Source organism: Tachysurus fulvidraco, chromosome 1 (genome assembly GCF_022655615.1).
Source record: "Tachysurus fulvidraco isolate hzauxx_2018 chromosome 1, HZAU_PFXX_2.0, whole genome shotgun sequence".
NCBI lineage: Eukaryota > Metazoa > Chordata > Actinopteri > Siluriformes > Bagridae > Tachysurus > Tachysurus fulvidraco.
In genome coordinates, this window is record NC_062518.1 from 40974629 (window position 1) to 41002571 (window position 27943).

At 38.6% G+C, this 27943-nt stretch overlaps 3 protein-coding genes across 4 annotated transcripts in view; 2 read left to right on the plus strand and 1 right to left on the minus strand.

Moving 5' to 3' along the window:
• Positions 1 to 27943, minus strand: part of LOC113645368 (titin-like) — a 1056738-nt gene that overhangs the window by 674743 nt on the left and 354052 nt on the right. The gene's annotated exons all lie outside the window — the stretch shown is intronic.
• Positions 1 to 27943, plus strand: part of LOC113643804 (immunoglobulin superfamily member 1-like) — a 789004-nt gene that overhangs the window by 597759 nt on the left and 163302 nt on the right. Inside the window, exons 6-9 of the mRNA XM_047818855.1 lie at positions 7735 to 8001; positions 8160 to 8435; positions 9227 to 9508; positions 10360 to 10632. Coding sequence (XP_047674811.1) covers positions 7735 to 8001; positions 8160 to 8435; positions 9227 to 9508; positions 10360 to 10632 — 1098 coding nt within the window. The remainder of the gene's footprint in view (positions 1 to 7734; positions 8002 to 8159; positions 8436 to 9226; positions 9509 to 10359; positions 10633 to 27943) is intronic.
• On the plus strand, positions 24539 to 27551 carry LOC125145580 (high affinity immunoglobulin gamma Fc receptor I-like). 2 transcript variants are annotated; one of them, XM_047819030.1, is made up of 4 exons: positions 24539 to 24910; positions 26476 to 26721; positions 26875 to 26991; positions 27083 to 27551. In XM_047819030.1, the coding sequence occupies exons 1-4, from the start codon at positions 24625 to 24627 to the stop codon at positions 27139 to 27141; spliced, it is 708 nt and encodes a 235-aa protein (XP_047674986.1). In that variant the 5' UTR covers positions 24539 to 24624; the 3' UTR covers positions 27142 to 27551. The 2 variants fall into 2 exon arrangements, with proteins under 2 accessions (XP_047674986.1, XP_047674980.1); XM_047819024.1 differs by having other exon boundaries at positions 24542 to 24910; positions 26860 to 26991; positions 27083 to 27548.

Below are 27943 nucleotides of genomic sequence, written 5' to 3' on the forward strand. Positions count from 1 at the left end.
TCCTCCCGAGTGACTGAGCTCCTCACCCTATCTCTAAGGGTGCGCCCAGCCACTCCGCGGAGGAAACTCATTTCGGCCGCCTGTATCCGGGATCTTGTCCTTTCGGTCATGACCCAAAGCTCATGGCCATAGGTGAGGGTAGGAACGTAGATCGACTGGTAAATAGAGAGCTTCGCCTTGCGGCTCAGCTCTTTCTTCACCACAACAGATCGGTATATCGACCGCATCACTGCGGAAGATACACCGATCCGCCTGTCGATCTCCCGCTCCATCCTTCCCTCACTCGTGAACAAGACCCCAAGATACTTAAACTCCTCCACTTGGGGCAGGAACTCTCCACCAACCTGAAGAGGGCAAGCCACCCTTTTCCGGCTGAGAACCATGGCCTCAGACTTGGAGGTGCTGATTCTCATCCCCGCCGCTTCACACTCGGCTGCAAACCGTCCCAGTGCATGCTGAAGGTCCTGATTTGAAGAAGCCAACAGGACAACATCATCTGCAAAAAGCAGAGACGAAATCCTGTGGTCCCCAAACCTGACTCCCTCCGGCCCCCGACTGCGCCTAGAAATCCTGTCCATATAAATAATGAACAGGACCGGTGACAAAGGGCAGCCCTGCCGGAGTCCAACATGCACCGGGAACAAGTCTGACTTACACCCGGCAATGCGAACCAAACTCCTGCTCCAGTCATATAGGGACCGGACAGCCCTTAACAGAGGGCCCCGGACCCCATACTCCCAGAGCACCCCCCACAGGCCATCACGAGGGACACAGTCAAATGCCTTCTCCAGATCCACAAAACACATGTGGACTGGTTGGGCAAACTCCCATGAACCCTCCAACAACCTGGTGAGGGTATGGAGATGGTCCAGTGTTCCACGACCAGGACGAAACCCGCATTGTTCCTCCTGAATCCAAGGTTCGACTATCGGCCGAATTCTCCTCTCCAGTACCCTGGCATAGACTTTTCCGGGGAGGCTGAGGAGTGTGATCCCCCTATAGTTGGAACACACCCTCCGGTCCCCCTTCTTAAACAGAGGGACCACCACCCCAGTCTGCCAGTCCAGAGGCACTGTCCCCAACCGCCACGCGATGTTGCAGAGGCGTGTCAGCCAAGACAGCCCCACAACATCCAGAGACTTAAGGTACTCAGGGCGGATCTCATCCACCCCCGGTGCCTTGCCACTGAGGAGCTTCTCAACTACCTCAGTGACCTCAGCTTGGGGGATCGACGAGTCCACTACCGAGCCCTCCGCCTCTGCTTCCTCAATGGAAGACATGTTGGTGGGGTTGAGGAGATCCTCGAAGTACTCCTTCCACCGTCTCAGGATGTCACCAGTCGAAGTCAGCAGATTCCCACTCCCACTGTAAACAGTGTGAGCAGGGAACTGCTTCTCCCTCCTGAGACGCCGGACGGTTTGCCTGAATTTCTTCGAGGCCAACCGATAGTCCTTCTCCATGGCCTCGCCGAACTCCTCCCAGACCCGAGTTTTTGCCTCTGCAACCACCCGGGCTGAAGCTCGCTTGGCCCTCCGGTAACTATCAGCTGCCTCCGGAGTCCCCCGAGCCAACCAGGCTCGATAGGACTCCTTCTTCAGCTTGACGGCATCCCTTACTTCCGGGGTCCACCACCGGGTTCGGGGATTGCCGCCACGACAGGCACCGGAGACCTTACGGCCACAGCTCCGTGCGGCTGCATCAACAATGGAGGTGGAGAACATGGTCCACTCAGACTCAATGTCTCCAACCTCCCTCGGGATCTGGTTGAAGCTCTGCCGGAGGTGAGAGTTGAAGATCTCTCTGACAGGAGACTCTGCCAAACGTTCCCAACGGACCCTCACAGTACGTTTGGGTCTGCCAAGTCTGTCCAACTTCCTCCCCTGCCATCGGACCCAACTCACCACCAGGTGGTGATCAGTTGACAGCTCCGCCCCTCTCTTTACCCGAGTGTCCAAGACATACGGCCGGAGGTAAGATGAAACAACCACAAAGTCGATCATCGACTTCCGACCTAGGGTGTCCTGGTGCCATGTGTACTGATGGACACCCTTATGCTTGAACATGGTGTTTGTTATGGACAAACTGTGACTAGCACAGAAGTCCAATAACAGAACACCACTCGGGTTCAGTTCGGGGGGGCCGTTCCTCCCAATCACGCCCCTCCAGGTGTCACTGTCGCTGCCCACGTGAGCGTTGAAGTCCCCCAGTAGAACGACGGAGTCCCCAGTCGGGGCACTTTCTAGCACCCCTCCCAGAGACGCCAAGAAGGTCGGGTACTCTACACTGCCATTTGGCCCATAAGCACAAATAACAGTGAGAGACCTCTCCCCGACCCGAAGGCGCAGGGAAACGACCCTCTCGTTCACCGGGGTGAACTCCAACACATGGCTGCTGAGCTGGGGGGCTACGAGCAAGCCCACACCAGCCCGCCGCCTCTCACCGCGGGCAACTCCAGAGTAGTAGAGAGTCCAGCCTCTCTCGAGGAGTTGGGTTCCAGAGCCCAAGCTGTGCGTGGAGGCGAGCCCAACTATCTCTAGTCGGTATCTCTCAACCTCCTGCACCAGCTCAGGCTCCTTCCCCCCCAGCGAGGTGACATTCCATGTCCCTAGAGTAAGATTCCGTATCCAGAGATTGGGTCGCCGAGGCTCCCGCCTTCGACTGCCACCCAATCCACATTGCACCAGCCCCTTACGGTTTCTCCTGCAGGTGGTGGGCCCACAGGAGATCGGCCCCACGTCGCTCCTTCGGGCTGAGCCCGGCCGGGCCCCGTGGGGTAAGACCCGGCCACCAGGCGCTCGCATGCGAGCCCCAACCCCGGGCCTGGCTCCAGGGTGGGGCCCCGGTTGCGCCATACCGGGCGACGTCACGGACCTTGTTATAATTTTCTTCATAAAGGGTTTTTGAACCGCTCTTTGTCTGGCCTGTCACCTAGGACCTGTTTGCCTTGGGAGACCCTACCAGGGGCAGAAAGCCCCAGACAACATAGCTCCTAGGATCATTCAGGCACGCAAACCCCTCCACCACAATAAGGTGGCGGTTCAAGGAGGGGAATTGTATTGATCTGTATAAAAAATATGTTCTTTACTTAATAGTCTAAAGCTGATGTTACTGTCATGATTTTGTATGTTTAAGAACAGATTTCAGAGATTCACTGCTGTGGCTTCACAGTAAATATCAGTGTGTTTAGTTGAGGGTTGAAAATAAATAAATACTGATGTGTGCAGTTGGTGCTGCAGGTTTTGTCATCCCAATCTGCCAACAGCAAAATACACTTTACTACAACTTGAGGTGGCAGGAAAGTAAAGTAGTGTCAGATTTAGAGTAAACACCTGTGACACACATTTATAATAAAGTACTGTGATACCTTAATGTTATATAAAATAACACGTATCCCAGTAGACTTTTGTACCTTGCTTGATGTAGGACACAACTGAGCTGAAGGGTTTTGCCCAATGACATCTTGGTGGTGCTGGGATTTGAGCACACAAGCTTCTGGTGTTAATCTGAGCCTTAACCTCAGAGCCACAACAACTACACCAAAAACAAACACTGCAATTAACTTCCACAGATTCAACTACTTCTCAAGAGTCAAGAAGCTTTTATTTTCTAGAAAATTAGCACTTGGAAATTAATAAATTTAATAAAAAAAAACACAGATTTAACATTTTTACATTTAAAGCATTTATCAACTGACCAATAAGTATTTATTTATTTATGTGTTTATTTATTACAACTTCCTTTTTAACTGGGTTATAAATAGAAGAAAAGGCTACACTAGTAAAGTAACATAATATTAAGAAAAGATGTAGGTCTAGTTATTGTTTTTCTGAGACCAGTAACTTCACAGTGACAGAAGAAAATGCTTTTCAATTTAAATCTGATTAGTGCGGTAAAGATTACATTAGTGTGGAACTGTGTGTTTCTTCTCTAACACAAAAAACTAAACCTGAACTCACAACATAAGATCTGTAAATGAATTTTACAGGAGAATTTGAACTTAAATATCTGTATGTACAGTTATTACACTATTATATTATAAAGGATTTTCTCCACTTATTTGAAAGTGAAATATCAAACATCAAATCATTTAAAGAAATCAATAATGGACAAAGTAGAGCATCAAATAAATATACAGAATATCAGCCACTGAATGAATCAGACAAGAACCCCCCAGTCACTGCATTAGAGTTATCCTTGTGGAGGATCTGTAGATGTCTGCCTTTGCAGAAGACATCGTCAGGTTACACTGAGCCACTTTGTGTGCACATCTGCAGCACCAGCAGTGGTATTTTTACTGAATCCACTCTGTTATCTGTTGTTTGCTGAAGGATTTGAAGGTAGCGCATAGACTGAAAAATCATCTTTGTCACAGTATGGATTTCCCTCACTCTGGCTTCTGATCTTCTCTCTGTCTGAACTCTTACTGTCACTGCTCTGACATTATGCTTTGTACTGTAACCATTCTGAGAAGTACAGGAGGTTATACATTGCACCAGGAGGACAAAACATGTCGTCTGAGCACTGACCTCATGTCTGGTAGTTATCAGCAAGTTAAGCTGAAATTATATATTGGCAATGAACATCACAGTGCCACATGCACCATTCAAATATAAACTTAATGTAATCATCAGAATCACAGCATAGTAGGAATAAACATAAAAAGATATAAGCAATGTAAATAAACATTACATACTATTACAAACTAATTAAAGTTCTTGATTCCATACAAGCTTTGCTGAGCGTAAATATTTTCAACAGATATGTGTGTGAGAAAGACTCTTAAAAAGCTGACTGTGTGTGTGTGTGTGTGTGTGTGTGTGTGTGTGTGTGTGTGTGTGTGTGTGTGTGTGTGTGTGTGTGTGTGTGTGTGTGTGACTGGAAATGGTAGAGTCTAGTTAAATGTCCTATAACTGTGTGTAAATTCTGGGAAGTGGAAGATGTATGTTGGGAGTTGGATTTCCAATTGATGGCAACAGGAGGAAATCAGGAAGCAGGTGTCTGATAGGGATGTCTGGGTACTAAACCGGCTCATATACAAAAACCTAAAGCCACATCTGCCCAGTTCACTGCAGAGTTAAATGTGCACCTCGACTCTTGTGGTTACACAAAAAACTGTTCTAGAGCACCAGGGTTGGTAGCGCTGACTGGACTGTTGTGTGCCCAGTGTGAAGCACAGAGGTGGATCAGTGATGGTTTGGGCTGCAATATAATGCATTTCCTTACGCCCGATACTTGTGCTAGATGGCAGTGTCACTGCCCATGTCTACCAAAACATTGTAAAGGACCATGTGTACCCAATGGTTCAAACATTGTACCCTGAAGTTGCTGCAGTGTATCAGGATGATTATGCACCAATACACACAACAAGACTTTCATTACATTGTACAACCCCTGTAGGATACTTGGTCATGAGAATAGTTTATTTACTGTATGTAGTTATTTGTTGTTTGTTTGTGTGTATGTTACTTAGCCTGTTTCTGTGTATTGTTATTTATTGCTTCAAAATCTATTTGCAGTTTACAATAACCTTGTTCACAGAAATATTATTTCATTCTATTACTCCTGTGAAATAATTGTACATATTCACAGATGAGGGATAATGAGAGATTGGTGGACTTTATGTCAATAAGATTCACTGGGAAATGCAGACCTTAACTTAGGCCATTTTTTTATATTCACCCATAAAAATAAATTGGTCTAGAGAAGAGAGAGACTGAAGGTCTGCATAATCATACAGCACTTATGGTTTGTCCCTCACATTTTACTCACAAATTTACTATAACTATTATGTGATATTATAGAGATGATTACTTTAGTAAAGACTTCACATCCTGAACTGATTTATTTATAACAGAAACCCATGAACTCACATCAAACCTTAAAGGAGATGTACTAACAGGAAACTCAGTGACTCCGAGTATAAACACATTTACTTTATCAGTAGTGACAGAGTTAAATCATTTATATGTGAGCAGATATACAGTCCTAAATCTAGTCTTTACATATATTTTGTATTTAATTTAAAAATGTCATTACTTGTTTAATAAAAGTGAAATTAAATCATATATGGAAACAATAATGATTTTTGTATCTTACCAACAGTCTTAAACCTGTGGTGACTATAAAGCTTGATATACTAATTTTTATTTTATTATTATTATTTTTTAATTTATGGAGCGTTTTTAAGATGTAATAAAATATATTTAATATAAGATAAATTCAGTGGAAGTGTTTAATAGAAGTGACATGACTTCATTCCTGTGACATCATTTAAGAGCTGTGGTCAGAAGTTTTATTGATTATTTGATTTAACCTTTATTTAACCAGGTAAAATCTCACTGAGATTAAAAATCCCATTTTCAAGAGACCTGGGCAAGACATCAGCATGCCAAATTTCAACAAGCAAAACAGACAAGCAGTTATACAATAGAGTTAGCATAGCATCATAGCATCCCAAAACCAAAGACTGTCAAGTGTCACGCATTGAGAGTGACAGTCACGCATTTCGGTCTTTTGTCACGCTCTCCCACCACACATGGTATTTCTCACTAAACTTACTGTTTATCAGATATTTAATATGCCGCAGCGCCCAAAATGTATCAGTCCGCACCGCTGTCTCTATGGAACCGGGCAGGAAACAAGTGCGTCTCCCCTGGAGTTCTTAGTCGAGCCTGTCACTTATCAGCCAATCACAAAAAGAGACTACACAATAGCCAATCAGAAAATAGCACTATTGTATCTGGGTAAGATTTAATGCAACAACCAATGAATAAAAGGCATATCCTGGAATTGTTCAGCATCAGTTTGAGCACAGAGTAAGTCATGATCTCCTGTTTTAATGTTACAACAAATTCACAACTTGTTTGACACAAACAATGACATTGTTACTGCTGTTAGAGACGTTTCCCAGATAATCATCATCAGGTTTTCATGAGTGTCTGTAACTTAGCCAACAGTTTTACAGCCTGTTTACTTACAACACCTGCTCAGAACAAGTAGTCTAGGCCAGTGGTCCTCAAACTGTGGGCCCTGAGTTGGTGCCAGGGGCCCCGGCTTTATGACATTTTATAAAATAATGAATTTATCATAAATTCTGTGTAATTAAATCTCTACAAAAAGTACACTACACTGTATAATGTAATATGTTTTCTTTAATTTAAATATTAAGTATTAGAGTGTTTTATGTCAATTTTTTTTTATGTCCCTCTTGCCTGTCTTCAAAACTTGAGAGCCCTGCAAAACATTGACCTGAAAATGTAGATATTTACAGAAAGATTTATTATTTAAATTGTTACAAATATTTTAAATGAATTTGACAATTTTTCTTTACCTGATTGTCAAGATGATTTTAAACTTTCATGACTTTGATTTTACAGTGAACAGTTAAATGGCTGAATAAGATTTCTTTCTTTTTTTAAAGGAAAGAAAAAAGAAAAGAAAAAGACATTAATGTGTGTAATATGGTTCAGAATTTGAATAAATTTATAAAAGATGTTAAATTCCCTGGGGCAATTAAATGACATTTATATATCAGTTTAATTTGCTGCATAAAAACAACGTGGAACCTTTACAAATAAAAAAATACAATTAAGAAATTTTCCCAATGTGGGACGAATAAAGGTATCTTATCTTATAAACACTGTAACTAATTGCTTAATTAGGCACAAACATTAAATTACTGGTTATGTTGTAAAAGTGAATCAAATACATCTCTTCATCATTTTATATCAACAGGAAAACCCAAACCGACTGTGACTGTGACTCCTCAGAGCTCCGTCTACACTGGAGACACTGTTACTCTGAGATGTAATCTGATGTCCACTGGATGGACTTTTTTCTGGTACGAAGGACTGACATGGACTCCCCTGTCCCCTGAAGGCTCATACACCAACACACACACTGTGACAGTCACTAATAAAGGACGAGTAAATTACTACTGTAAAGCACGCAGAGGAAACTACAACACAGAGAGGAGTGAACCAGCCACAATTACAGTGAGAGGTGTGTCATGTTTTACACTTTTACATTACATGTTTAATTTTAGGAAAACAATTAAAACAAAATTATTTTATTGTTTTAATAATTATTTGTAATAATATAACTATGTAATATATTTACTTGATTCTGGATATGTTTACATTTTTGTGATATTTATGTAGCAAGACCAAAGCCTGAAGTGAAAGTACAGCCAGCTGACCATGGCTTTGTGTTTACTGGAGAAACTGTCACTTTCTCATGTGAGATAAAGACTAGAGGATCCTGGGTGTATCAGTGGTTCAGGGATAATAATGAACTTAGTGATGCTAAAGGAAAGAACATCTACAAAATCAGTGGTGTACAAGAGTCTCATAAAGGTGTTTACACATGTAAAGGAACACAGTCATCAGACCCACAATACACAGAGACTAGTGATGCTGTTACACTGACTGTATCAGGTGAGTGTGTTTTATGTCACATCTTGTCTGTTTCTGTAACAGTAAACAAGTGTATTTTGTATAGAACTGCTTTAAACATGTATTTTATACACACATAATGTTGATTTGTAAATTTGTCTGAGAAACACAGTATGTTAGAAGCTCTGATTCCTGCCAAGAGTTCAGTTTTGTAAATCATCTTATTTACGTCTTAAATCATTTACTGATAATAAACCACATGAATAGAAGATTCACATCATGTAGTGACAAACTAATTCTCAAATGTTTGTTAAACATTGTTTAATTTAAGAAACTCTGTATCTTAGTTTCTTCTTATTATTATTATAACTAGGCTATACTAATAAAATAACATAATATTAAGAAAAGATGTAGATCTAGTTATTGTTTTTCTGAGATCAGTAACATCACAGAGACAGAAACAATGCTTTACATTTTATATCTGATTAGTGCATTAAAGATTACATTATTTGTGTTTGTCTCTAACAGAAAAACCTAAACCTGAACTTACAACAGTATAAGATGTGTAAATATAATACGTTATAAAATTTACTGAAATGACTTCATTCATGTTCCATCGTACATGGGGAATCAGAATCCAACAGTAAATAGGTCATGTGTATATTTGCATTTTGTGTTTTATTTTTTTTTATCCAAATTAAACAGAACTAAATCAAAAACAATAATAAACAAGTTGTTTAGCTTCATGACAGAGACAGTAATAATGTTTCACTGTAGAAGTGATTAGTGTAGTAAAGACTACTTCACATTCTGAACTGTTTCATTTCTAACAGAAAAACCTAAACCTCAACTCACATCAAGCCTTAAAGGAGATGTACTGAGAGGAAACTCAGTGACTCTGTACTGTACACTGACACCACAGTCTGCTGGATGGAAATTTTACTGGTCCAAATACACAGGGAGCTATTGGACTGAGATTAAATACACTGAAACAGACTCCTACGCCATCAGCTCAGTTATTCTCTCTGATGGAGGTCAGTACAGGTGCGGAGCTAGAAGAGGAAACCCAATCTACTACACAGACTACAGTAATGTACTCTCACTAAATGTTATTGGTGAGTAAGATACTTTGTGTTAAGTGATTCTGCACAACACTGAACATATAAACATATACATTCAGAATATAGCAAAATTTAAACAGATACTTACAGCGAAAACTATCAGATAAATCATTTTATTAAAGTTAAAGAGAGACAGTGTGAACACGGCTGAGCAGGACTGGTGTGAGGTGAGCTGGTAAATAAAAAAGTGACAAAACACTAGTTTAACTTTGGTAGAAAATGTCAACAAAACCCGTAAAATGCTTTTAAGAAGATGTTCAGTCTGTAAAAGGGGCTTGATGAAGTTACTCTTTCAGAAACATCAAAATGTCGAGACCTGACTGATTGTGAATGAGTGAAGAGGACGAGGGTCGAACTTTTATAGTGAATCACTCAATCTGATGTGTGAGAGAATGTGAGAGATTAGAGAGTGAGTGTGTGAGAGGAGTTCTGAATTAATTACAGGTGTGTGTGTGTGTGTTTCCATTCAGTACACGTGTAAAAAGACAATGGAATCAAATAAACAATTTATACTCAGTCATTCGATCTGTATCTTTTATGTACAGTTTCTTGTTCAGTTGCTGACATTCAGAAATTCTGAAGATGTCTTGTCTTATTAAAATAAACAGGATTATTATACACAAAGTATTTCAGACAATAAATTGTGTTGAAGATACAGTCAGTACAGAATCCTGGTTATTTTTAGGTCTGAGTCTGTATTAAAATTGTGATCTACATTTACTTCATCAGTGGTGATTGTTGTCTGACAGAGTTTCATCATTTACATGTGAGCTGATATACTGTATCTACACTCTGAATGGTTATCTACAGAATAGAAACAGTAATGATTTGTTTGTTTCTTACAGAGAGTCCTAAACCTACAGTGACTATAAACCCTGATACTCAGGTGTTCATAGGAGAGACTGTGACTTTCAGGTGTGATGTACCAAAAGGAAGAGACACTGAGTGGACGTACGACTGGTTTACGGACAGTAACACATTCTACACATCTTTCACAAAAGAGTTCAGCATCAGTTCTGTTGCAGTCTCACATCGTGGTCAATACACCTGCAGAGGGAGGAGGACAAGTGACTCTCAGATGTCAGAGATGAGTGATTCTGTTACACTCTCTGTATCAGGTGAGTCTGTTAATGAATGTTATAACTTTTATGTAAAAAGTCTCACTAGTTTTAGATTTTGTTCATTTGTATCATATGCAGAAAGTATCGTTATGATGATTTTAGGGCTGCTTCAATATTGCTTTAACTCCCTCCAAATACACACACACAAGCGGTTCTCCAAAGACTGATTTATTTGAAGACTTTTCTCCAAATCCACCATGAAAACTAAACAATATTAACAACAAAATAAAGTAATCACATTAACCTGACAAAAAGTGAAATCCAATACAAAGTGACATTTTACAGAGAAACAATACAGAAAATAAAGCATGCTATGAGAGAGAAAGAGACTTTAATGCTTCCTTTTCTTCTTCTTCTTCGCATTTATTGGCGGGTACCATCTTTATTTTGCATACCGCCACCACATAAATATAAATGCCTTCCCATTTTACACTCATTCCAATTCATTTGCCATTTCTGGTTACAAGCTTCTTTAATGATACGTTTCCCTTCCATCCTACTTAATGCAACAGTAATATTGGGGAAGTTCAGTTTAAGTGACTCTTTAGCCATTCTATCCGATTTTTCATTTCCTGGTATATCTGCGTGAGCTGGTACCCACACAAATGTAATTATTATTTCAATTTGCCTTAGTCTATACAACATATTCAATATTGCTACATAAATATCAGATCTAACTGTTGAATAAGTTAGTAGGCTTATAAGTGATGCCATAGAATCTGAACAAATCACAACTTTGTTTGGCATCACCTCTTCCACCCAAATAAGTGCCACCTGAATTGCCACCAGTTCAGCAGTATATACCGAGGTCCCATCGGTTAATCTCCCATATTTTCCTATTTTAAATTCAGGAACATAAAATGCTGATCCAGTACGACCTATCTCTGGGTTTCTTGATCCATCTATGTAAATTGGGAGAAATTAAAAATAGACCGTTCTAATATATTCAATTGTATAGTTCTTAATATCAAAATGTCCTTTTTTAACACTCTCATGAATTAGTAAATCAACTTCAGGTTGGCTAAAAAAACACCGGGGTATTGGGGAAATAGTTGCCGTTAATGAAAATGATATGTTATCTAACAACATTCCTGAAGCCCACTCCTTTGCTTTCCAAGCAAAACCATTTCCTGTTAAGTTTATAGTCTCCCAACTCCCCTCAATAATTGCTTTAGTACAATGTTCATGTTTATGCCCTTGTAAACTGATCCAGTAAGCAACAGCTAATTTTTGGCATCTTAATTCTAATGGGTACTCTCCTGTTTCCACTTGCAATGCTGAGATTGGAGTTGTTTTAATTGCTCCTGTAATACATCTCAATGCTCGTGCCTGAATTAAGTCTAACCTTTTAAGCATACTGTCTGATGCTGATCCATATATAATGCATCCATAATTCAAAACAGATCTTAAGAGAGTACAATATATGTTGATTATAGATTCTTTATCAGTTCCCCATTCCTGGCCTACTATACATCTCATTAAATTCAGTATTTTGCTGCTTTTTTCTTCAATATATTTGACATGAATTTTCCATGTTAATTTGGAGTCAAACCATAAACTAAATATTTAAAATTTGATACCCTTTGTAATGGCTGTTTATACAAATAGGGTTTAATTTTTTTCTGCAATCTTTTTAGTAAAAAACTGACAACATGTTTTGGATATAGAAAATCTAAATCCCCATTCCAATGACCAATTCTCTACAATCTCAATTGCTTCTTGAATTTTTTCACTATATATTTCACGTTTCTTCCCCTCTTCCACATTGCTCCATCATCTGCATATAAAGCTGTTTTAATTCCTGGATGAATTCCTTCGATTACATCATTAATCATTATGTTAAATACTTTGACTTGTATCGATCGTCCGAATAAGAAACTTAACACCAATTATAAAATCTTCCTTCAATTCCCATTCTTTGCAACTTTAACAGCAATCCTTTTCTCCACATCATATCGTATGCTTTTTCGATGTCAAAGTATACTGCCACTATCACCTCTTTCATTGCTAGTGCCTTTTTAACATCAGTTTCTAATCTAATTAGTGCATCTAGGGCGGATCTACCTGGTCAAAAACCATACTCATAAGGAGCCATTAATCCTTTGCTTTCCAATACATAATATAGTCTATTAACGATCATTTTTTCCATTACTTTACAGAGGTTAGAGCTATCGGCCTATAATTTCCCGCTATAGTAGCCTGGATTGTGAATCAGGATTACAATTGCTTGTTTCCATGATAGCGGTAATTGTCCTTCCCTCCAGATTTTGTTAAAAAGATCTAAAATTACTTTAAGTATTACGTCATCCATCTGTTTAATCATAATATAGCAGATTCTATCTTTCCCAGAAGCAGTACTTCGAACCCTCATTGAGACTCTTTTAAGTTCCCACAAATTAAAGGCAGCATCCAAAGCTGTTTTACTATCAGTTTTTTTTATTAAAAATATCTTGATTTTGCTTTAATATTTCTTCTCTCCGTCTCTTGTAATTTATTCCTAGGTTATCCGAGCTGTGTATTTATTTTCATATTTTACTTTTATTTCTCTGACTACCCAAAGGATCATCCTTCCCTACTGTTCCTTCAGTTTGTCCAAGTATCGTTTGAATCTGTTCCACGGACACTTCAGTAATACCAAGATGTCGAGCCGCTGCAGATATAATAATTTTCAGTTTTTCAGTTCTTTTGTCTGTTTGAGCTGAACAATAAAAAAAAATAATAATTTTATTTACCACAAGCAAGTTTCCATCCTCAAGACATTTGACTGCAGGTGTCTTTAGACTGATTAATGATATTTTCCCTCAGATTTCCATTTGTCGCTTGTACTTGCTTGACTGCTTGAGCATATGGTATATTCTGTACTGTTTTGAGTTTCATTGCTTTTGGGCTTTACAGCCTATAAACGTTGCACTGTGTGGCCCTCCACAATTACAACATTTAGGTTCAACCCCCACTCCACATTTTCCATAATCATGTTCTCATCTGCAACATATTTTTTCCCCTTACAGACAGAAGCAACATGCCCCAATCTTTGGCCATTAAAACATCTCAATGCTGTTCTTACAAATGGTCGTACCGTATAACACACACATCCAATTTTAACACGTTCTGGTAAGTTTTTACAATTGAAAGTTAGTACAACAGTAGTACTTCTCTCATTTTTACCATTTCTGCTAGAAAGCAGACGCTTCACTTCTGTCACCATTAGAAAGAAATTGAAATTGAATAATACACAAACAAAGTTTAAATTCTCAATGAAAAATTAACAAAAGTTAAACAAATAAAATAAATGACACATTATAGCAGCAGTTACAATTGCTTTTCATTTTCTTATTTAAAAATGACTGATTCTTTTGATTTATAAAGAATCACTACAACATATTAGACATTCTGATGTTGTGACATATTTCCTGGGCTATTATTTAAATTGTTAGAAAGAAACCTGACATTTATGAGCCACACATAATTCTTCACCTAATATTTAATCTGAATCTGTTATGATTTTATATTGAAAATATATTTCAAAGTTTCAAAGGTGCAATTTATCAGAAAAGGTTTAAATGATAGAAAGAGAATTTAAAATAACACTAATGTTTGCAGTATAGCTCAGGATTTAAGCCACAATTTATAAACATCATCAAAAGCAAATTAACAGTTTGATCATCATTTTTATTCTATTTATTCAATGTACTGCATATAAACTATGTAAAAATATAACAATGCAATTTTTAATACAACACTATCTACACTGCATACATAATTATTAGGGTATTTATGTTTGTCATGAATAATTTTACTTTTGAAGAATTTTTTTGGAGAATTAAAAATTAAATATCTGTGTGTACAGTTATTACACTATTATATTACAAATGATTTTCTCCACTTATTTCAAATTTAAATATCAAACATCAAATAATTTAAACAAATCAATAATAGACAACAAAGTAGAGCATCAAATAAATAATGTTTTTGTGACTTTCATGAGCTTCTCATCCATAGAAATAGTGTCTTTATTTGTTCATGACTTGTTTTAGCTGAAACAGACACCACAGACTCCCAGATACTATAATTAGACCCAATTAAATTGATAATATAAAAAGGGGTTTATTAAGGAAATAAAACTACAAATACATGGAAAAACTAGGCGACAAAATAAAAAAACAAACCAGGAAACATAACATACAAAAACCACACAAACACACACACACACGCACAAGACAATAGGTATATATAAGGAGAGCAATCACAGAGACACAAGGAACAGGTGTGCAGAGGTAGAACAGATTAAGGATAGGGTGGTGCAAACATGCTGATACACAAACAGAAACATCCCCCTGGTCTTCAGACAGGGAAAAGTCCAAGCCATCCATGACATTAGTATAAAGTCAGGATTAGAGGAACAAGGTTTAAACCCCAATGGACACAAAGAGATCAAAACCTGAAAATCAAACTAGATTAAAACCAGAAATCTACAGAGAAGAATTCCAGTGGGTGACAAGACAGAGTCAAAGGGCAAAACAAGGTCAAAAACAGAAAATAGAACCATTTTACCTAAACAAACAAACAAACAAAAAACCTCAGGTCACTAAAGGCACAGAATAATCCAACAAAGTGTATAAGGGTACACAGCTATATATACACCGGTATCAATGAGTGTGGAAGATAGAGAACGGGGTGCCAACACTTCCGCAATGAGGATGTCGTGACGAGATCAAAACTTTGCGTTGGCATTCAAAAGTGTAAGAGTAAATAATTTGTGTGACAATAAATCCCAACTATAAAAAAAAATAAGTGAAGATTAATCTGTTGGGTTATACACCAAGCATCCACTACGAGGCTCTTAACCCTCAATTGCTCAGTTGTATGAAAATAAAATAAAATCTATGTTGACCTGAATAATTGGGCTTGTGCCAAATTTAATCCAGGATCTGAACCTTGGGCCGAATTCGAACTGCTACAGAGTATAAAAGAGATAATCCCAGTCCACCCAATCAAATGCTTTTTCAGGATCAAGTGATGTTAATACCTCTGGGGTATCAGGAGGGGTATAATATATAATAATATAATATAATATATTATATATCTGTCATATATTAAAGAATAATGTCTTTGAATAAATCCTGTTTGGTCATGAGGGTAATATAGAGGGTAATATAGATTCCAGTAGATGGGCAAAAATATTGGCAAATAACTTAATATCTACTATCAAGAATGAGAGAGGTCGAAATGAACTGCATTCTAAAAGACTCAATATAACTGATGTGATCAATATAAATGTGAGATACAGAGCGCAAAAAACACTGAGAGGACATACAGATTGTATAATAATTATTACACAGAGAACTCAAAGAAAGCCAGCAGTTCAGCATCAGCTCAGTTACAGACTCTGACAGTGATACATACACCTGCAGAGGGAAGAGCAGTGACTCTTAGTCCAGAACTGTACTGTAAATATATGTAGCGCCCTATTCCTCTCAGATTAAATGGAATAGGCCCTGGGTGTGTGGGTTTAGGATCTCTACTATTAAAATATATATACAGATGTTATCTATACATTCATTCTTGCAACCTTTGATATAAAATAGCCACCACAACAACTTTTGAATTTATTGTAATTTACTATTATCCAAAAATTTCTGCTTGTCCATCTGTCTTTGTCCATTAGCAGTTGACCACTTACAGTACATGAAGTAGTCACTTGTCTCCAGAACAACAACAGTCCAACAGAATCACATTAAACATGAAAGTGAAAGTGACGTGACATACGACTGAGTACGGTGAACGATACTCAGAATTCGTTCTCTGCATTTAACCCATCCAAAGTGCACACACACACACTGCAGTGAACACACACACACCGTGAACACACACCTGGAGCAGTGGGCAGCCATTTATGCTGTGGCACCCGGGGAGCAGTTGGGGGGGTTGCTCAAGGGCACCTCAGTCGTGGCCGGCCCGAGACTCGAACCCACAACCTTAGGGTTAGGAGTCAAACTCTCTAACCATTAGGCCACGACTTCCCCATGACCTGGGGTATCTCACTGTCTCCATCTTTTTTTTTGTACCTTACTACATTCCCCTCACTGCAATAACAAGCGGATAAATACACAAACCGCTCTGAATTTCTAGTTGGAATTATTTCATGAAAGTCTGTACTGTATCAGATTATCTCACTGACCATCTAAACCTTGTGTCCTTACAAGCTTTAAAAATACACAACCTCAGAATTTTAACCTTACGGCCACTCCATTAGCCTGCTAGCATCCTATTCCTCTCTTCACTTCTTTGTGTTCTCACTCTTTCTCTCCTCGACCTGAGAGCATCTGGATTAAAGAAATAATAAAAGCCCAATTAATCATGTATATTTTCTAGAAAATGAGCACTCAAAAATGAACAACTTTAATAAAAGAAAAAAAAACAGATATAACATTTTACGCATGTATCAATTGACCAATAACTGTTTATTTATTACAACATCCTTATGTATTTTTAACTGGTCTGGAAATAGATGAATAGGCTACACTAGTAATGTAACATAATATTAAGAAAAGATGTAGGTCTAGTTATTGTTTTTCTGAGACCATTAACATCACAGAGACAAAAAAAATGCTTTCCATTTTATATCTGATTAGTGCAGTAAAGATTACATTAATGCTGAACTGTGTGTTTCTTTTCTAACAGAAAAACCTAAACCTGAACTCACAACATTATAAGATGTGTAAAAGTGTAAATATAATTGGATAAATTCAGTGGAATTTATCACACACACTCTTCACCCTCCTGCCGTCTGGAGTCGAAAAGTAGCATTCGGGCCCTCACGACCAGACTGCGTAACAGTTTCTTCCCACAAGCAATCAGACTTCTCAGTAACTGAACTGTACTATACTGAGCACAACATACACACACATCATCTGTATGGACTGCATAGACCCTCACAAAACACACAGTGCATAGTTTTGTGAGGGTCTATTTCTGTAAAACACACATCATCTGTATGGACTGCATAGACCCTCACAAAACACACACACTGTTTTGCACACTTTTCTGCTGTTTTTGCACATAATGTCCAACATTTCAGCTGTTTTTGCACATATTGTACAATATCTCAGCCATTTAGCACATACTATACAATATTTCAGTCATCTGCTGTTTTTTGCACAACTCTATATATAATCCAAAGGACCTGCTGCTAAGAAACTATGTTCATTCTTTTACTGCACGAAATATTGTTTGAACATTCAGTATTTACACTGGTCGGTCAGCGCTGTTTCTGTTACTGTTTATTGTCTTTTGTGTATTGCATTTTTTTGTACTTTTTGTATTGTCTTGTAACTTGTATGTCTGCACTGTCTTTTGTCCTGCAATGTCTTGTTTGTCTTGTCCTGCACTGTTTGCACCAGCTTGCACTTACTACTTACATGTCCTTAGCCCTGTCTTTGTTTTATGTAGCACCTTGATCTTGGAGGAGCATTGTCTCATTTCATTGTGTACTGTGTTACGTCCTTTTCTATTTGTTTTCTGTTTTTGGGGAGGTGCTTGTGTTTCTGTGCAGGGTAAACCCTGATAGGTTCCTGAGGTTTACCTGGTGCCACGCCCTACTGGTCAACTGACTCCCTCTGGCCTATAAAAGCCTCCACCATGTTGTAAAAAATATTAGAAGAAATAATTAAAATATTATTCCTTACAATACTATAACCAAAGTAAAGTATTAGGCCTTGCAAAATATTACAATGGCTGTCATAAGACATATGTAGGTGATGTTGTAGGCCAAAGATGTTTATTGCAACCAGATTCGGGGCTGTCAGGCCTAGTCAGTCTGAGCACATTTGTAATAACAACTTGTTATGTAGAAGGTAAAAGACCATTGTTCCCAGACCTTAGCTCATAAATTGTTATGGAAAATGAAGAACACCGTGGTTCTCAGACCTTGGTCCATAGCGAAAACTTGTTATGTAGAATGAAAAAGACAGTGGTCCACAGACCTAGGCCCTGAAAAATAAGGGGAGGAAAATCCATAAATGGGCATGTGGTGCTCATAAACTTGTTGTGCAGACTGAAGAAGGCCCAGGTGTATAGTCTGAGTTCATGAAAAATAAGTGGAGGAAAAATCATAAATGGGCATATGGGTGAAAGGTAATGGGCAATAAGGGGAAATTGGGTCAGTGTATTTAGAAAACATAGGAGATGATTCCGGTAAATAAGGTGATATGGCACCTGGGCTCCTAGGAGCGCCAGGGTATATATTGAGGTTATATATATATATTGAAGATATCTGAGGTTTTTTTGGTTCTTCGGGGGCGAAGGTGTGTGTGCGCGTGCGTGCACGTGGGCGCATGCCCGTGTCCACGGGTCAAGGTGGGTGTTTTTATTTTCGCAAGGACGTCGCGAGAGTTTTTGTTTCTTTTTTATTGATTTGGCATGACATGCTCTTTTGGGGGGGTTTAATTTGTTACTTTTAATTTGGCAATTTGTTACTTTTAATTTGGCAATTTGATACTTTTAATTTGGCAATTTGATACTTTTAATTTGGCAATTTGATACTTTTAATTTGGCAAATTATAATTTGTTGGCTGATTGACCACAATAAAGAAGTTTGCTCATTCTCATCCAGGTCTGAGGAGTTTTCTCAGTATTTTTGTAGTAATTATAGAGTTAATAGTTAAGTTTAACTAAAACAGTCTTTAGTAACCAAAAAGTCTAAGTGTGGAGATCACCCTGTGATGTGTCGACTTGGAGACCGGCTCTGAGTTCCGACAACTTCCTGTTTAGCTTCTTTGGCTCATTTGCTGTCATCACTTGCTTTCTGCTAACTAGTTGTGTGAAATTGCTCTGTGTATTTATATTCTTAGCATTTCCTGTTAATACTGACTCCTGCCTGTTCTTTTGACTTTGATTTTGGATTGGCCTTGTTTGGACCGGTTTGCTAATTTGTATATAGAGGTATATTGTATTTGTGGGGAAGTAGGGAGACCAATGCCATTTTGTTTGTACCTTTTCTTGATTGTGTTTATTCTTAGGGAGATAGGGAAGTGATTTGTGTTTTCTTTTGTTTAGTAGGGAAGTTAAAGGTTGCAATAAATAGCCGTTTTGTTTGTTATTTTGGCCTTGTCTACTCCTGAAGACATACCCCCATTTGTACACTTGTTTTCCTAGTAAAATATTGTTCTTTCAGTTACCCCTGGTGTCTTGTTCTCGTTCATGTTTCGCCCTCACCCCTAGACGGGGCGTAACAACTGCAACAGCTATATCTGGTTGAAATGACAATAAAAGCTTCTTGACTTGACTAAAAGCGACATGGCTTCATTTATATGCCATCATGTAAGAGGTGTGGTCAGATGTTTTATTGATTATTTGATTTAACCTTTATTTAACCAGGTAAAATCTCAGTGAGATAAAAAAAAAAGTTCCCATTTTCAAGAGACCTGGGCAAGACATCAGCATGCCAAATTTCAACGACTGGAAATACAGAATGTTACTTAGACCTCTTAGAACGTATTATTTAAGAGCCCGAGGTTCGGCGTGCGGACAGAGTGTGTGTCAGAGTAGAGCAGTGATACGTATCGGAGCGTGTAGCGCTATAACAGCTTATACAAGGCTGCCAACTCTCTCGCATTCAGCGTGAGACTCACGCAACTGACCCAAATCTCACGCTCTCACGCCGCACCCCCATATTCTCACGCCACACCCCCATATTCTCACGCCACACCCCCATATTCTCACGCCACACCCCCATATTCTCACGCCACACCCCCATATTCTCACGCCACACCCCCATATTCTCACGCCACACCCCCATATTCTCACGCAGACTCGTGCAGCAGTGAGGGGAAAAAATCGCACCGCATGATCTCGCAAAGCAACACGCAGAGAGACCAGACAGACAATGTAGTAAGTTTGTGGTGACAATTGTGAGGAAAATACACAATTTATTCCCATAAACTGTGTAGTCAGCCGTTCTCCCTCCCATCTGCACCGTGTGAATTGTGAACGCAGGCAGGTCAGTGAGTTACAGGTAGGGTTGCCACCTTCAATACAGAAAAATAAAGGACGCCTGCTGCACTGAAATGCAGAACAAATCCATACACATAAATTGAACTGGCAAATGAATGGATGCAGTAGCCTCCCTGCAAGCTTGTAATACACACAGTATACAGCACAAGCACTCTGGGAGCCCTCTCCTTCCTCAGGCAGGCCACATTGTGGAGGACAGCACAAGCCACAGTAATGTCACATGCCCTCACAGGGCTGACCCTTAATTTGAGAAGGCAGTGAAAGCGTGCCATCAGGAGGCCAAAGGTCATTTTAACTCTGGTCCTGTTCCTGGCATGGGCATGGTTGCAGGCCTGCTGTGCTTCCTGGGAGTCTGTGAAAGGTGTCAGGAGAAAAGGCTGGCAGCCATACCCCCTGTCTCCCAGCAACACACCAGAGAATTCACCTGTCAACACAAAGTCTCATCATTACTACCTCATAAACACAATGATATTCTTGACACAGCCATGATGTAAAAAGTGGTTATTAATGGGGGTTGTGTGGCTCACCTTGTGATATGCGCTGATGCACCTATCACATTTAATCGGATTTATATTGAAGCTAGTAGACAAGACATGCCAGGCCTACAGTATGCCTTTGATGGAGTACTCACTGGATCAGCATCATCTGGCTCTAACAGTAACACAGTGCTGACAGACACTGCAAGGCAATAGGCAAACCAAAGTCATACAGTACAAATGGATTCAATATGAATGTGGATGTGTCCCATGTAGAGATGGAAGGACATACCTTGTATGAAGTGGGTGGCATCTTGGGAGGGACCTATGCTTGTCTCTTTCCCCCCAGGGATCCCCTCCAACACAGGCCTGCCTTTATTTAGCTCCAAAGCTATTGGAGCTTTTGGTGACCCACCACCTGTGCCTTGTCTGTGGGTATTCTTTTTCACTGCTAAAACAGTATGGACAATGTGTGAGCAGGCAGCTTCTGGCTACAATATATGCTTGTGCTTGTTAAGTATTAGTCAGGGTCCTTACCATTCTGCAGAATGTTCTTGCATTTGATTTTGACTTGCTGCCATGTCTGTTTTAGCCCGGTCATATTTTATCTACATCACACACACACACACACACCACACACGAAAAGAGACACTTTCTTTATCACACAAGAACATTCAATGGAGTCAGTGAGTAAGCGACTTTGGGTCCTTTGAAAGACGCTATATAAATTAAAGCGATTATTATTATTAGCTCATCTATTTATTCAATTGAATTCACTTTTATTTATATAGCGCTTTTCACAATTGTTCCATTGTTTCAAATCAGCTTTACATTAATAAAAGCAGGAGAACACACAGAAAAACCGGTGGACAACATAAGAAGCAGAGTACAACGGCTAAGATTAAACCTTACTAGTGAGTGTAGTAATAATGTAAGGCTTTGATAATTTATCAAAGCCTTATACAGTGTGATGGAGTTACTTTACACAATTTCACTCATATCTGCAGTCCATTTCAATTAAAAATTCAACTGTTTCATAATCAGAGTACAACTGCGTTTTTGGAGATTAAATTAAATTAACTATTTGGATTGTAATTGTGATGTTTCAGCAGAGCTGTGAGTGTGTAATTGTGCACTACTTACGCATTCAGGCGGTCTGCAATACTTTGCCACGCTTTTTCTCTTTGCTTTATCACTGTGGCGGTGTTGCCTTTCTTCTTAATTATGTCTTTTACCTCCTCGTATGCCTCCATGAGGATTTGTGCCTCCGACAGGGAAAAGTACACCGCTCTAGTTGCCATGGTGAATCGGTGAATCTGTGATCAGTGGCAGGTCTGTTTGAGTGAGCCGTGAGCGCGCACATATCCAGGATTGGTTTCACCTGGCTGATCCTGGCTTGGTCTTTGTGCAACCAATTAAGCCTGGACGCACTTGTTTTGGATTCATTGAGCTCAGCTTAGTCATTTATCCTGGATCTCTTAATTCTACTTTTGTGCAACGGGCCCCAGCACTTACAATAGAGCACATGTTAATCTGTGAACATGTTAATCACATGTTAATCCTATTTCTGTAAAATGTTTGTGAAAATTAAATGTAATGTAAATCTCCCAAGAAATTCTGTACAGATACCAAATACTTTGACAATCAATATATACTTAATACACTTCTGCTAATGCAAGGATCTTGTGTTTGTATTTTTTCCCACACCAAGCCACGCCCCCCATAAGCCCCTCCCCTATAACAAAGACCCGATTCCCAAAATCTCACTCTAAACTGAACTCAAAAGTTGGCAGCCCTGGCTTTTATATATGTATACGCACTAATAGGAGTTAGGAAAATAATTTCCGATTGAGTTTCAGTGTGGTGAGACGTATCAGAGCGTTATAATAAGCACTAGGAGGTCGAAATGAAGAAGATTTTGATTGAGTTTCAGAGCGGTAACCTGTATTTTTCCGTGGAGAAAGGAGTTAACACTTCTGTGCTCGTCCCCGAATGTGTATTCTGTAAAGTCCCATAAAGTCCCACGAACGAACCCCGCTTTGGACTTTCACCATCATCACAAGCATTTCACATTCCCTTATTTTTTTTTTGGGTCATATATATATATATATATATATATATATATAATATTGTGTATATCATGTATATGATTGTTTACACTCAGGAAGTGCAGCTTTGTCTGTACAGTGTTGTTGTTGCCCCCACACTCTGCTCTGTAGGGAGCCATGAAGTCAGTATTTTTATATTTATTATAACTATAGCATTTTTGGGCTACAAATAAAATAAACAAATTGTGTTGTTACAAACTATTTCTACAATGTTTGCTGTTTCCCTCTTTAATAAAAGATTATTTTACCTAGGCTACAATAATAAAATAACATAACAGTAGTAAAAGATGTGGCCTAGTTATTGTTCTGCTGAGCAAACATGATTTCAACGTGTAGAGTTGATTAGTGCAGTAAAGATTGCATTATTTCTGTTTCATTTCTAACAGAAAAACCTAAACCTGAACTCGCATCAGACCCTAAAGGAGATGTACTGAGAGGAAACTCAGTGATTCTGTCCTGTACACTGACACCACAGTCTGCTGGATGGAAGTTTTACTGGTCCAAACACACACAGAGCTCTGAGACTGAGACTGAAACACACCAGTACATCATCAGTTCAGTTAGAGTCTCTGATGGAGGTCAGTACAAGTGCAGAGCTGGAAGAGGAAACCCAGTCTACTACACAGACTACAGTGATGAACTCTGTGTAAATTTTAATGGTGAGTAAGAGATCACACTGTACACAACATGTTAACAGTAAAGCTGGGTAGTTAAACACAGTAATATATTTACACTGCTACAGACAGAGAAGAGTGAAGACGAAGAAGTTTGAACTTTTATATTGAACCACTGAGTGTGAATAATTGCAGAGATTAGATAATCAGTGTGTGAACTGATGATGATGGTGTGTGTTTGTTTTTACTGATTTAGTTTTGGTACAATGCAACACTACAGACAAAAAACAAACAGGAAAAAACTAATTTTTATGCAGTAAATTATGTATGTATAGTTTAATATATTAACTTAAGTTTCTTTCTTTTTAATAATAAATGATAACATAACAGTGACTATAATAAAATCTAATAATATTAATATATTTATTAACAGGGGGCATGGTGGCTTAGTGGTTAGCACGTTCGCTTCATACCTCCAGGGTCGGGGTTCGATTCCCGCCTCCGCCTTTTGTGTTTGGAGTTTGCATGTTCTCCCCGTGCCTCGGGGGTTTCCTCCGGAAACTCCGGTTTCCTCCCCCAGTCCAAAGACATGCATGGTAGGTTGATTGGCATCTCTGGAAAATTGTCTATAGTGTGTGAGTGAATGAGAGTGTGTGTGTGCCCTGCGATGGGTTGGCACTCCGTACAGGGTGTATCCTGCCTCGATGCCCGATGACGCCTGAGATAGGCACAGGCTCCCCGTGACCCGAAAAGTTCGGATAAGCGGTAGAAAATGAATGAATGAATGAATTATTAACAGGTGAATTTTCTCCAGTGTCTCTGATAATCAGACCGAGCAGAACTCAACACTTTACTGCTGACTCTCTCTCACTGAGCTGTGAGGACCAGAGTAACTCTACTGGATGGACAGTGAGACGATACACACAAAATGAGACATCGTTCAATTGTTCATCAGTTCCAGGATCTACATGTAACATCAGCGCCCTCTCTACATCACACACTGGAGTTTACTGGTGTCAGTATGAATCTGGAGGACGCAGTAATTCTGTTAACATCACAGTGCACAGTGAGTCATTTCATCAGTTCTCATTAATAATTAAATGAACAAACTGTGTTAGATGCTTCAGCTCATGTAGTTCTCTGTTTCTTGCTGTCTGAGTCACACTGTCATAGTTAACATAACTGCATGGTTATGTATATTTATAAGCTGAGTAAATGAGGAACACTTTAACATACTGTATGAGCTACATTTATAAATAACTATTAAGTTTCTGTCATGTTCATCTTAAGCTCTAAACCTATTTTCCTGACTGTTTTTTAAAATGACATAACTACTCAATAAAGTTGAGTATATCTCAAAATACAAGGTGTATTTGAATAAACTAACAATTGAGATTGCTGCAGAAGGATAAGTATATCTTAAAAATATAAAATAAGTATATCTATTACCAGATCAGAGTGATAGAATCTGGAACACAAAAAAAGTCAAAACAAATTCCGTCTGACAAATAATTTTAATTCTTAGGAGAATAACCCCATCTAAACCTTCACATTGAAGCCTACACTCCAGAAATCAATTGTATAACTTCTTACCTCTAACTACTCTCTATAGAGCTAAAAGCCAGCGCTTCCTGCTTACAAAACAGCTCTAAAATGACAAAATAAACTAAAATAATCCACAATAGACCCATCGTTACATACCTTAAAGCTGTCTGAAGGTAATCATGTATTTGGTTCAGTTTATCTTGAGGGGGTAGTGAAAAGTTTTAGCATGATTTTCTGGATTTGAAAACACCTCTTGTGTTTTTTAAGCCCAGCTGTTTTCCGTTTCGCACGATTTCAGCATTTGTTAAATAAGCCAAAATCAAGCAAAAAAATCCTTTGGACAGTTGAGTTGGCGCATTTAAATGTCCAGGGGATTTAACTTTTCCGAATTTGAAGAGCAATAACTTGACTTTCCGACAGATTTTCTCAAAGTTTGACCCCTTTATAGAAAGGCAAAAGAGGTAAATTAAGTCGTATGAGGATAATTGTGTGACAGACAGGGGAGCATGCAGACCTGAATGACAGCAGTATCAGCTGCAAGACCTTGATATTTTCCATAAGCTGATTTACTGATCACACACCTGTTTCTATCAGTTCATTTGTTTATTCCACATGATATTTGACTTGTTAAAAATAAGCAGTGAATCCACCAATAAAATAGAATTCTGGAAAAAAGTGTATGTGAATAATAGTAGGTCATAATTATCATATTTATTAACATTCTTCATTAGCCTGATTTTTTTTCAGAATATTCAACTTTCCCTCTTTCTGGTTGTACAAGATGAAAAGCTTTAGGGGTAATATAAAAAAAAAAATCAGTGCATGTATCTTTCCAGGTAATAGATAAAATAACTATACCAATGCAGTGACAAGGAAATGCACAGTTTAGTGTCCTTTTTTTTCTAAGAATATAAAATACCCTGTTGTGTTTTCTGCTCCGTGTAAAATGGCATGTTAGACACCAATCCATGGAAATCTCACAGAGGAAATCAATGTGTTTACCAAATCTTATAAAGGCATGCATGTTACAGTAATAATGTAGAATAGCAAACTTCATATTCAGTGTCTTCTTTCTGTGTCCTGCAGATGGTGATGTGATCCTGGACAGTCCTGTCCATCCTGTGACTGAGGGACAACCTCTGATTTTACGCTGTTTAAATCGCTCAAAGCTCTCAGAGTCTCGTGTTTATTTTTATAAAACTGATTCCATCCTCCAGAAGCAGACAACAGGAGAGATGATCATCAGTAGTGTCTCAAAGTCAGATGAAGGTTTCTACCACTGTAAACACCCAGAGAGAGGAGAGTCACCGAAAAGCTGGGTTTCAGTCAGGGGTAAAAAATATTTATTTAAATAAAGCATTTGTTTTGGAGTCAGCTTATTGTTATAGCATTAAAAAAAGACTTGTTTTTACCTTTGCAGCTTGATTACAATTAAAGGAAAAAAATGAAAAATTAATTTTTTATCCACAGTATTTTCTTCTCCAGTTCTCTCATATGGAAAAGCTCCAACATCTGTACTGAAGCTCCTCAGCAGTGTAGCAACAGCCTCCCTGTATGTGCTGGTGACCATCATTCTGGCAGTGAAATGTTACAGAGCTCGAGGTAAGGACAGTGTTCTTCATTAGACATAAAATTAAACCCTAACATTATATAAGATGCTAATTGGTAGTGTTCATAATTATGTATTTTTCAGCTGAACCCGATGAGGACAACAGACCATACAGAGTGATAGAAGCTGAAACGTCTTTCTGAGTGTCAGGTTATAACATTATCTAAAACATCTATCTTTTAAATAACAGCAGGTTCCAGTGCAACAGAGAACACATACATACATGTCATGATGTAGTAATGACTGGTTGTGAGGCTTTAAATTCTCTAAAAGTGTTAAGGATTTTTTTATTGAGTGATTTCATTACTTGATATACTGTATTTTTACCGTATTTTTCTAGCTATATGGTATAGTTTGTTTTAATTGAATAATAATTTTAAGAATATAGACAGCATTTACACAATGTAGCATTTATATAATTGAATAAAGCTTTTTTTTTTTAATTTTTAAGTAAATACCTGGGCAAAAAAGTTGTTAAAAGATTTTTTGAATGTGACTGAATTTTGATTGATTTCAGTTTTTTTACTTCATTTTGTTTTTGCCTGCATCTGTTTTTGTTGATCACCTTACAATCTCCTGTTTGTTGACTTTGATTCCATATTAAGTTTTATATATTTTGCTTGAGCTGTTCCTAATAAACCGTCCACCGCAACTTGCATCCTCTCTGACTCGGCCTTCTTATGTGGCACAAATAATTTTTGTGATTGTTATAATAAATGAATAACTAAATAAATTATTCTTGCTGTAGACAATTGTATGAGGTTCTATAAGGTCATTTATTACTCACAATCTACATAATCATGCAATTCGCTACTGAAGCATCTTGTCCTACTAATATTGTACAATTCTTAGTATCAATAGCACTTTTAATCAAGAACATGTACATTATTACTGAACACTACTAACAAACAAACAAACAATAAACAAATAGCAAGTCCGTGACTG